Source organism: Cetorhinus maximus, chromosome 6 (genome assembly GCF_964194155.1).
Source record: "Cetorhinus maximus chromosome 6, sCetMax3.hap1.1, whole genome shotgun sequence".
Taxonomy (NCBI): Eukaryota; Metazoa; Chordata; class Chondrichthyes; order Lamniformes; family Cetorhinidae; genus Cetorhinus; species Cetorhinus maximus.
Window position 1 is genome coordinate 3904351 of NC_135884.1, and position 12691 is coordinate 3917041.

Below are 12691 nucleotides of genomic sequence, written 5' to 3' on the forward strand. Positions count from 1 at the left end.
GCAGACCCGATGGGCCAAATGGCCTACTTCTGCTCCTACATCTTATGGTCTTACGTGCTGTGGATAACGGGCAGCCGGTGGATGCACTGCACTTAGATTTCCAGAAGGTATTTGATAAGGTGCCACATCACAAGTTACAGAAAATAAAAGCTCATGGTGTAGGGGTTAGCATTCTGGCATGGATAGGAGATTGGCTAGCTAACAGAAAACAGAGTTGGCATAAATGGATCCTTCATCCTATTTCACCCTTCTCCTGATATTGCTAAGTTCTGTTGAAGGGTCATGAGGACTTGAAACGTCAACTCCTTTCTTCTCCGCCGATGTTGCCAGACCTGTTGAGTTTTTCCAGGTAATTCTGTTTTTGTGTTAAATGGATCCTTTACTGGTTGACAGGGTGTGACGAGTGGTGTGCCACAGGCTTCAGTGCTGGGGCCTCAACTTTTTACAATTTATACAAATGACTTGGATGAAGGGGCCGAAGGTATGGTTGCTAAATTTTCTGATGACACAAAGATAGGTGGAAAAGTAAGCTGTGAAGAGGACATAAGGAGGCTACAATAGGACATAGGTAGGTTAAGTGAGTGGGCAAAGATCTGGCAAGTGAAGTATAATGTGAAGGTGTCTATTTTGGCAGGAAGAATAAAAAATAAGCATATTATCTAAATGGTGAGAGATTGTAGAGCCCTGAGATTCAGAGGGATCTGGGTGTCCTAGTACATGAATCACAAAAGGCTAGTATACAGATACAGCAAGTAATTAGGAAAACTAATAGAATATTATCACTAATTGCAAGGTAAATGGACTACAAATGTAGGGAGGTTATGCTTCAGTTGTACAGGATACTGATGAGACCACATCTGGAGTACTGTGCAGGTCTCCTTATTTAAAGAAAGATGTAAATGTGTTAGAAGCTGTGCAGAGAAGCTCTACTAGACTAATACTGGGAATGGGCGGGTTGTCTTATGAGGAAAGGTTGGACAGGTTAGGCATGTATCCACTGGAATTTAGAACAGTAAGATGCGACCTAATTGAAACCTTTAAGATCCTGAGGGGTCTTGACAGGGTGAATGTGGAGAGGGTGTTTCCTCTTGTGGGAGAATCTAGAACTAAGGGTCACTGTTTAAAAATAAAGGGGTCCCTCATTTAATAGAGAGATGAGGAGAATTTTTTTTCCCCTCAGAGGGTCATGAGTCTTTGGAACTCTCTTCCTCAAAAGGCAGTGGAAGCAGAGTCTTTGAATATTTTTAAAGCAAAGGTAGATAGATTCTTCATAAGCAAGGGGGTGAAAGGTTATCGGGGTAGGCGAGAGGTTACAATCAGGTCAGCCATGCTCTTATTGAATGGCAAAGCAGGCTCAAGAGACAGAGTAGCCTGCTAAGCTCCTAATTCATATGTTCACAACTGGACTAGAGTTTTGGTCACCTTACTTAAGCAGGGACATACTTACATTGGAAGCCATTCAGAGCAGGTTCACTAGGCTAATTCCTGGGATGATGGGTTTGTCTTATTCAGAAAGGTTGAGCAGGTTGGGCCGAGACCCATTGATGTTTAGAAGAATGAGAGGTGATCGAAAATGGTAGATGCTGAGAGGATATTTCCTCTCGTGGAGGAACCTAGAGCTGGGTGGGGCAGAGTTTAAATTAAAGGGGTCTCCCATTTAAGATGGAGATGAGGAGGAATTTCTTCTATCAGAGGGTCACTAGCGTTTAGAATTCTCTTGTCCAGCAAGCAGTGGAAACTGGGTCATTGAATTCAAGGCTGAGTTAAGATAGATTTTTGATTGACAAGGGAGTCAAGGGTTATGGAGGAATAGATAGGAAAGCAGAGTTAAGGCCACATCAGATCAGCCATGATCTTATTGAATGGCCAAGCAGGAAGAAGAGGCCGGATGGCCTACTCTTTCCATTCTTAAGTTTTCAAATTTGAGGTATTGGGTTGGTGATCTTGATCGTTCAAAAGCAACTTCAGAAAGATAAAAACCCCACTGCTCTACACATCATGTAGCTATCAAGGGTGCGATCTGAAAGTTGTTTAAACAATCACAGGAGAGAACCCTCAGTTCATTTAGTCTGCCAATTATCCACTCATGGAATATTATTCATGGAATCTCTTATCTCAATGTTTGAGGGGCCTTACCGTGCATAAATATCTGCCCACATTTCAAAATATTTCAAGTGACTATACTTTTAACTGTAGGTAATCAGCTGTAAAGTGCTCTGGGACATCTGGATGACACAAAAGGTACTTTTGCCTTTCTAAACCCATCTCCTGTTTGACAAGCTGTCATTGATGAAGTATTAAGAAAAATACAACTGAATTGTCCATTTATATTTAGTTTCCATATGTTAAACCAGGCCCCTGGTTCTAGAATTGTAATATATACCTGTGTAAAAGTCGACCACATGTAAGAGTTGACCCCTGATTTCTGGCTTTAAAAAAATAATTTTTCATATAATAATAAAAACAAAAAATGCTGGAAATATTCAGTTTGGGCAACATCTTTGGAGATGAGCAGAGTTAACGTTTCCGGTGGATAAGAGTGGGAAAGAAAGAAAAAGAAAAGAATAAACGGCTGGCATGGACGCTGCTTTCTCCATTGTTTGCGGATTCTTTTGAGATTGATGTTAGATGTGCCAGGAAGGTGTGTTTTAGTTGAAAATTAGCCCCTCGACAACATTATTCATAATATTACCAATGTAAATGTCGACCCCTTAACTTTTAGCCTAAAAAAATTGGTCTCAAAATCCAACTTCTACACCAGTATATACAGTCTTTAAAACAAGTTTGCTTTGCTATACAAACTATCAAATTCAGTCATATGTGCAAGTCTCTCCTACTTCTTCAAAAGATAATCATTCAATAGCTCAGTTCTCTGAATTCTGTAGCTCACTCAACATCTCTAAATGGCAGGATTTTTGTTTAAATTAAAAAAGGGATGAAAAGTGGTCAAAATACTCCAATATATATGAGGATTTTTTTTTTTAAATCAGCTTAGCTAGTTGTGATCTGGAATGCACTGCTTGTTACTACTGAATTTCCATCCACCACCCTTTCAAAGGGAATTGGATAGATACTTGAAGGGAAAAATATTGTGGGGCAATGGTGAAAAAGCAGGGAAGTGGATAGGCCAAATAGCCTCCTTCTATGCTGTATCAATGAATCTACCCATATTATTTTGCCCTATGCTATACACCATTCTCTGACAAAGGGGGTAGATTAGTAAAGTTATTTCAGATCTACACTTGAGAACAACCAATTTACTTCGACCATCCAGACTAGAAAGTATTTGATGTCTACCATTTAAAAAAAAACGAGGCAGTGTGTGTACAATTCAGCTTAAACTAAATAAGGTTCCTGATCACTACTGGTGCCTCATCCTGAAAAGCAAATATTTCTGATGGCCGGATCATCCTGCTGACAAAATAACCACTCAGGCATACTGGAGTATTTCCATTCTCCTTAGACAGTATACACACTGTTAGTGCTTTCACAAGAGGAAATAAAATTAAGGAATAAGGGAGGCATAAATATGATACAGTTTAATTCTTTATTGTGTACTTTAGTCATATTAGCTATCTGCAAAACAAAAGTTTGGACTGGAATTTGAATATTTTTCCCTTGCTCTGCATGACTCTGCACTTTTCCCCTTTCAAACTGAAGCTCTACTGAAGGTCAAATATACACTGATAACATGTGACAGCATGTTAAATATTAAATAGTATCTTGAAATGAAATAGGATAACAAACTCTTACTGACAAAACTTAAAAGCTTAAAGAATGTTACCTAGTAAATCAAGTTCCACAACATGTACATCAACGTCCAGGGCACTAAACAGTTCTTTAACCTATATAAAACAAAATACAACACATTATGAAAAGAAGCCAGGGCTAAAAGAACTGAAGATTTCCACATTCATCACGTTTGGAGGAACACTACAATGTACAGTACTCTGCACCACAAATCAATGTAGAAAAACACTGGGCTTATACATTATCCCCTCATCCAGAAGGTACGAACTCCAGCTGGGATATGCTTCCACAAGCAGTAGCAGTGTTCCAGGACCTCAACCATGAAAGAATCGTTTATGCAAACTGAGAAATAAGGAAGCCTATTTGGCCTTGGACTGCATCCCACAGCCAAGCCGATCCTGCCAGTCACATTTTCCAGGAGTAATAGCTTTCAGGGCTGAGACCCCTGGACAAATATATCCACACACTCCAGACCAAAGACAAAAGGCCAGACTGTGTGTATAATCTTTTCCCCTGATGAGATAACAAAACTCACTATAGGACAGTAATGGATCCTAGGGCCTTAGACTCAATTGTTTGAGTGATGCAGGTTTACTTCAGAATGATTAATTAAATTAAAACCTTAATTATGCTATTAACTCCTGATGGCAACAAAAATACTGACAATAAAGAACGGAGAAAGGTTACGCCAATGACTCTTAACTGTGTTAAAAAGATTTAAGTACTTGTTTCAAGATGAGGTGTACAGCTGGGGGAGTTTATAAAGATAGGGGAAGATAAAATCGTGCAGAGATTCAACCAACAGTGAAAATCAGCTCAATGAGGGGGATCTAATTACAACATCAGCTAGCATGGGAGCAAAGAGGAAAGTTTGGTAGTAAGCAATTTAGTAGAAATTGAGTCTTTTTTAACATTCTTTCAAGGGTTGTGGGTCTCGCTGGCTAGGCCAGCATTTTCATTGCCCATTACTAATTGGACTCAAGGTGGTGGTGGTGGGCTACATTCTTGAACCGCTATAGTCCAAGTACGCCCACAGTGCTGTTAAGGAGGGAGCTCCAGGATTTTGACCCTGCGACAGTCAAGGAACGGTCATATATTTCCAAGTCAGGGTGGTGAGTGGCTTGGAGGGGAACTTGCAGGTGGCGATATTCCCAAGCATCTGCAGCCCGTGTCCTTCTAAGTGGCTGAGGACACAGGTTTTGTAGGTGCTCTCCAAGGAGCCTTGATTAGTTGCTGCAGTGCATCTTGTAGATGGCACACACTGCTGCCACTCTGCTCTGCATCAGTGGTGAAGTGAGTGGATGTTGAATGTGGTGAATAGGGTGCCAATCAAGCGGGCTGCTTTATCCTGGATAGTGCCAAGCTTCTTGAGTATTGATGGAGCTGCACTCATCCAGACAAGGGGAGAGTATTCCATCACACTCCTGACTTGTGCCTTGTAACTCTTTTCGAGTCAAAACAATTAACTAAATTAACAATAACAAGGGATAAATCAAGCACAGCCCCTAATTCAGGTCAGCTGTAAAACCAAGGACAAAGTTTAAAGGAAACTTACAAACATTAAACCAAAATGTGATTAAAGGGGTCAACAAAACACCCCAGTCCCCCCGGCACCCACCGGGCACGGAAGGCCTCGATGGTGCCGGCAGACACCGCGTGCTCCCTCTCCAGGGACACCCGGCAGCGAACGTAGCCGCGGAAGAGGGACAAACAATCAGGCGGGACTCCCCCCTCGATCGCCCGCTGCCTGGACCTGTTAATGGCCGACCTGGCCAGGCCCAGGAGCAGGTTCACGAGGAGGTCCTCCTCCTTCCCGACCCCCTTCCGCACCGGGTGTCCGTTTTTACACGTGGTTACAGAGTCACTGTAACCAGGTTACAGGCGGTTACAAACTAGATGGACAGGCTTTGGGGAATCAGGAAACGAGTTACTCTCTGCAGAATTTCTAGCCTCTGACCTGCTCTCGTATCCACAGCATTTATATGGCTAGTTCAGTTGAGTTTCATGTCAATGGTAACCCCCAGGATGTTGATAGTGGGAGATTCAGCGATGGTAATGCCATTGAATGTCATGGGGAGATTATTAGATTCTCTCTTGTTGGAGGTGGTCATTGCCCAGCACTTGTGTGGCGCAAATATTACTTGCCCCTTGTCAGTCCAAGCCTAGATATTGTCCAGGTCTTGCTGCATTTGGGCATCAACTGCTTTCAATGTTTCAATAATTGCAAATGGTGCAATTATCAGTGAACATCCCCACTTTTGACATTATGATGGAGGGATGGTCATTGATGAAGCAGCTGAAGAAGGTTGGGCATAGGACACTAACCTGAGGAACTATTTTTATTCATGAGATGTGGGCTTCACTGGCTAGGCCAGCATTTGTTGCCCATCCTTAAGATGGGCAATTTAAGGGCATTTAAGTCAACCACTTTGCTGTGGGTCTGGAGTCACATGTAGGCCAGACCAGGTAAGGACAGCAGATTTTCTTCCCTAAAGGACATTAGTGAACCAGGTGGGTTTTTACAACAAATGACAATGGTTTCATGGTCACCATTAGACTTTTAATTCCAGATTTTTATTGAATTCAAATTCCACCATCTGCCGTGGAAGGATTCAAATCCAGGTCCCCAAAGCATTACCATGGGTCTCTGGATTACTAGTCCAGCAACAATACCACTTCGTCATTGCCTCCCCTGCACTGATGTCCTGGGACTGAGATGATCGACCTCCAACAACCACAACAATTTCCTTTGTGCCAGGTATGACTCCAACTGGTGAAAAGTTTTCCCCAATTCCCACCGACTGCAATTTTTCTAGGGCTCCTTAATGTCAAGGGCAGTCACTCACCACAAGAGTTCAGATTTTTTGTCCATGTTTGGACTAAGACTATAATGGGGTCAGGAGCCAAGTGGCTCTGGCAGAACCCAAACTGAGCATCAGTGGGCAGGTTATTACTAAGTGCCGCTTGATAGCACTATCAATGGTCCCTTCCATCACTTTACTGATGATCGAGAGTAGACTGATGGGGCAGTAAGTGGCTGGGTTGGGATCCTACTTTTTGTGGACAGATCATACCTGGGCAGTTTTCTATACTACCAAGTAGATGCCAGTGTTGTAACTGTACTGGAACAGCTTGGCTAAGGACACAGCTAGTTCTGGAGCACAAGTTTTCAGCACTATTACCGGGGTATTGTCAGGGCCCATAGCCTTTGCAGTATCCAGTGCCTTCAGCCATTTCTTGATCTCTCATGGGAGTGAATCGAATTGGCTGAAGACTGGTATCTATGATGCTGGGGTCCTCAGGAGGAAGCTGTGATGGATCATCCACTCGACACTTCTGGCTGAAGATTAATGCAAATGCTTCAGTCTTGTCTTTTGCACTGATTGCAGGGCTCCCCCATCATTGTGTATGAGGATATTTGTGGTGCCTCCTCCTCCAGTTAGTTGTTTTAATTGTCCGCCACAATTCATGACTGGATGTGGCAGGACTGCAGCGTTAGATCTGTTCCATTGGTTGTGGAATCACTTAGCTCTGTCTATCACTTGCTGCTTATGCTGTTTGGCACGCAAGTAGTCCTGTGCTGTAGCTTTGCCAGGCTGACATCTCATTTCTAGGTATGCCTGGTGCTGCTCCTAGCACACCCTCTTGCACTTTTCATTGACCCAGGGTTGACCTCCGGTTTGATAGGCAATGGTAAAGAGGGGGATATGCTGGGCCATGAGATTACAGATTGTGGCTGAATACAATTCTGTTGCTGCTTATTGCCCACAGCGCCTTTGTGTGTCTGTGCGCACGTCTGTGCCTGTGCACCAGCGCTATAGAGGCAAATATTAGCCAGACTACTCTTACATTTGTCCACATTGTGAGTGAAGTGACAGCATAAATTAACCTTTCACATTTACCCAGCTTAAAAGAAAAATAGTAACACTTGCTTGTTATATATTTAGCTTTGCATTCCCCTCCACCCTACTTGAAGAAAAAATGACTTGCATTTATTTACAGCCAATGAAATACTTTTCTGACAGGTAGTCACTGTTGAAATGTGACAGCAAGCCAATTCGTGCACAGCAAGCTTTCACAAACAAAAATGTGATAATGGAAAGATAATCTGTTTTTAAGTGATGTGGATTGAGGGATACATCCTGGTCAAGAGACCGGGGAGAACTCCCCTGTTCATGCCAACCAATTCTGCAATGAAAACTGTGGTTTTGTTTGGGAAAGGAGGAACTTGTGGTGCACTTGTTTACGATAGTGTTCTCTCAACCCATGTTTATTTTCTCTCAGTTGTCCTTACACAAGATAATTGACCAGAAAAAAGTAAATGTATTAATTACATTGAAACACGAAAAGGTCAAGTAGTAAAAACTTGATAAACGAAACCACCAGGAAACTTAAGATAATCGAAAAGGACAGTGTTCGGAGCATTCATTACTGAACATGCATGTTAAGACATGATTATTCATGAAATGACTACAAATGATTTGAACCTTGATAAGCAAAGCTCAAAGATTCTGACCAATCTAAATTCAATTTTATAATTCCATGTTTTTAGAACATAGAAAATTGATCTCCAGCAAGATGCCCAAATTAATCACTTATACCAATTTTATAGAACCAAGATTAATTTTATAAATACAGTACAATTTACCACACTTCACAAGCGCTTAAAATGGGGTCTGCTCCAAATGATTCAGCAAGTTTAACCAATGAGCAGAGACGGGCAGACTGAGAATCCTCAACTTGTTCTACACTGATCTAAAAGTGGAAGGGCATTTCAGTCACTGTAAGTTCAGCATGAGAAAGGCAACTGAACCAGAATTTCTGCCAATGGTAACTTTCTCTGTTGGCACTGTTCACAACAGCAGAAGTGAGTGCAACTATAAACTAGAGATTATTCCTATACCTCCTTTGAAAGCTGATCCCTTTCCCTATACCACTTAACTCCCACCTACCCAAATATTTACCTCCTATTTTAAAAGATATTATGAATTCAGTTCCACTGCTATTTCTGGGAGGGAATTCCATAAACTTACACCTCCCTTCATGTTTTGATAAATGTTTGCACTCCAGTTAGACTCGAAAGTTCTCCACCCACATACCCTCTTCCAAATAAAAGCAAAATACTGCGGATGCTGGAAATCTGAAACAAAAACAGAAAATCTGGAAAAACTCAGCAGCTCTGGCAGCATCTGTGGAGGGAGAAACAGAGTCAAAGTTTCAAGTCCATATGACTTCTTCAGAGTTAAAGAGAGAAAGAAGTGTGGAAGAAACCCTCTCCCAAAATTTGCCTCAATATCGAGTGCCCTGATTAGCTCTTCTAATCTTGTAATTGAGCACGCTAATTTCTCAAGCAGTTTCATAACTAAAACATTACATGCCAGTACGTTTCCTACATTATAACAATATTACACTTTAAAAAGTACACCAATGCCTCCAAAGCGCTTTGAAACGTCCAGCGGGTGTGATAGTCTCTATATAAATACAAACCTTTTCAGGCATTATTATTTTAGTGGATCTATTCTGCACTCTATAGCAGGGAATAGCCTCAGGATATTGCAAAGTGCCGCACACAAAGCAAACAGTTAAAGGGGATAAGGCAGAAATAACAACTTTATTTACATTGTAGCTTATCACATCATCAGGATGTCAGATGATCCTTGCATTGAGTGAATTACTTCTAAAGTGCAACCTCTATATGTAGGCAAATACAATAGCTGATATGCTTGCATTCTACAAACAGTGATTGACATAAATGACCAGTTAATTTGTTTTGGTTGTGCTCATTGAGGGAGCAACACTTTTGTTCAAACAGCACCACGAGATAGATCTTGTACATTGTGAACAAACATACAAGTCCTCAATTTAAAAATCTCATCTCAAAGACAGCACTTTGAACAATTGCACACTCTTTCCCTCAGTATTATGTTAATACAAATCCTGGAGTGTGCTTGAACCAATTCAGGGATGCAAGCTAATCTTTGATCATGAGAAATTGTCACATTCACCTTTATGCATTTAAAGCATTTGAATATGCAGTAGCCTATCTCATGCATTTGTGAATAGAGTTAAGCTTTGCTGTGATGCTCTACACAATCACATAGCCTGAAAAATCTAAATTCACAGATACATACTTGGGCAAGATAATGGATGTTTGATAGTGCAAAGTTGTACATACAAAGAGCAGGAATGAGCCATTCAGCCCCCCTGAGCCTGGTCTGCCATTCAATAAGATCATAACTAATCGGATAGTGGTCTCAACTCTACTTTCCTGTCTACCCCTGATAACCTGACTCCCTTGTCAATCAAGAATCTAACTCAGCCTTAAGAATATTCAATGACCCTGCTGCCACTGCTCCAGTATGATTACCCATGTCTGCAAATTAATATTTCAGGAGGTTTTTCTTGGAAGTAATTAAAACAAGGAAATGACTTAGAACATGTTGCCAATTGCTACATGCGACACATTACCATCCTACCACATTCACCTAGGAGTCCAGAGGTCCTACTCCGAGACCCTGAGCACAAAATCTCGGCTATCACTCCTAGTGCAGTGCTGAGCGAGTGCTACACTGTCTTTCAGATGAGACAAAGCCCCCCCCCACCACCACCACCACCGCCACCCCATGCTCTCTCTCTCAGGTGAGCATAAAAGATGCCACTATTCAAAGCGCAGGGTGGTTCTCCCCAGTGTTCCAGGGCCACTATCTACCCTTCAACCAACATCACCCAAACGGATCATGTTAGTGATAACCACCACCACCAGTCTTGTTTGTGGGATCTTGCTGTGCAAATTGGCAGTCGTGCCTCCCACATTCCCACAGTGACAACGCTTCAAAGAAAAAAAATGCTTCAATGGCTGCGAAGCGCTTTGAGACATCCTGAGCTTGTGAAAGGATCTATAGAAATAGGAAGTCCTTCACTTGGCCAACGGTTATCAGAGGCGGGGGGGGGGGCCGGATGACAGAACGGAATTACACCCTCCAGCCGGGGGGGGGGGCTGCAGCAGCAGCAGCGTGACATGTTTACATAGGCAACTCCAATGATAGCAGCACAGGCAGGAATACATAATAAACATGTTCTGGAGAAGAGTCACAGGGACTCGAAACGTTGACTCTGTCTCTCCGCAGATGCTAGTCAGACCTGCTTCGAGTTTTTCCAGCACTTTTTGTTTGTGTTTTTTGCCTTTATAATAAACAGAGGGGTAGAGGGTGGGAGGTTGTGACTCGGCAGCGCACACTCTGGGTGTTTTTAACCCTTTCCCTTCCCTTCCCTCTCCAAAGGCCGCGGGCCCCCGGGGGACTCACCTTCTTGCAGAACGGACAGAAAGTTTTGCTGAACACCAAGACCCGGTGCGAGTCGATGAGGCGCTGGATTCGGAGTTTGAGCTCCTCGGGAGAGGCGGTGGAGCCGGTCGGAGCCATGGTGACCGGGACCGGGAGGAGGAGACACACGTAAATAAAATCACCTCCGCCGACCTACTTTTTACCTCACCAAAAGCATCAATTCAACAACAGAAAACGGCAACCGATTATCGGGCAATGGGGGGGGCGGGGGGGCCGGTGAAGTGACGGCGGCCGAGAAAGGTTCCCGAAGCTTCTCTCTCTCTCTCTCTCTCTCGCTGTCCGCTCCGCAGCCCCGCGCGCGCGCCACACAAACACCGCCCGCGACCGACTCCGAGCCACTGCGCATGCTCCGCTTTCCCTCCCTCCCTCCCTCCCTCCTTCCTGAGCCGACTCCGGCATTCGCCCGAAGGGGTCCTTTGGCTGATGGGCACACGGTTCCCCATTCTGCCGCCCCCCGCCCCGCTCCTCCCCTCCCCTACCCTCCTGCAGCTAAACAAAACCATTAACTGTCCTCAATGGGAAAATTTAATTATATTTTGTCTCTGAAAGATGCTGCAGGACCCCTCGGGCACTGCGGAAGACGCAACTGGCAAGCTCTGAAGTCTGTTTCCAGGGCAACTTGGGGCAAGAGCATCACCACCATCCTCATCACTGACTGACTCCCTGTCTCACCTCAGCCACTGGCTGGGGTTCAACCACACATCATTCATCATCTCAGCATCCCTGTTCCATTCCCAGATGAGCATCCAAACCAAGATGTTTTTCTATGACAAAGTAGCTGCTAAATTCCACCTCCACCCCTGCCCCACCCTGAGGGTATGAACAGTTCTGGAATCAAGCTGAGCAGGTGGAGTTTAGGGACCAGGCATGATTTAATAACTGGTGCTGCAGGCTTGAGTGGCTGAATGGCCTCCTCCTGTTCTAGCGATCAAACTCTCACCCATGCTTTTTGTCACCTCCAGAGATGTTTACCCCATTGTTCTCCTGGCTGGCTCCACATCCTCCATCTGCCATAAACTTCAACTCATCCATAACTCCAAGGCAGTAGCCCCATATACTAAATGGATCCAACTCATTTTCTCCATCCTCCTTATACTACATCCTGTTTGACAAATTTGCTAGAGTTCTTTGAGGATATAACAAGCAAAGTTGATAAAGGGGAACCAGTAGATGTAGTGTATTTGAATTTCCAGAAGGCATTTGATAAGGTGCCACATAAAAGGTTACTGCACAAGGTAGGACCTCACGGTAGTAGGGGTAATGTATTAGCATGGATTGAGAATTGTTAACACACAGAAGATAGAGAGTCAGGATTAATGGGTCTTTATCAGGTTGGAAAGACGTAACTAGTAGAGTGCCACCAGGATCAGCCCTAGGGCCTCAGTTATTTGCTATCTATATTAATGACTTGGAGGAGGGGGCAGAGTGTAATGTATCCAAATTTGCTGACGATACAAAAATAGGTGGGAGGACGTGTTGTGATGAGGACATAAGGAATCTGCAAGGGGATATAGATAGGTTGAGTGAGTGGGCGAAAACTTGGCAGATGGAGTTTAATGTAGAAAAGTGTGAGGTCATGCACTTTGGTAGGAAGAATC

The 12691-nt window shown here is 43.4% G+C and overlaps 1 protein-coding gene across 1 annotated transcript in view; it reads right to left on the minus strand.

Annotated features, from left to right (window-relative positions):
• The window catches only part of txnrd3 (thioredoxin reductase 3), a 51846-nt gene extending 40421 nt beyond the window's left edge, over positions 1–11425 (minus strand). The window contains exons 1-2 of the mRNA XM_078543102.1: positions 11055–11425; positions 3785–3845 (exon numbers count right to left, since the gene is read on the minus strand). Coding sequence (XP_078399228.1) covers positions 3785–3845; positions 11055–11171 — 178 coding nt within the window. The 5' untranslated portion in view covers positions 11172–11425. The remainder of the gene's footprint in view (positions 1–3784; positions 3846–11054) is intronic.
• Positions 11426–12691: the final 1266 nt, after the last annotated feature.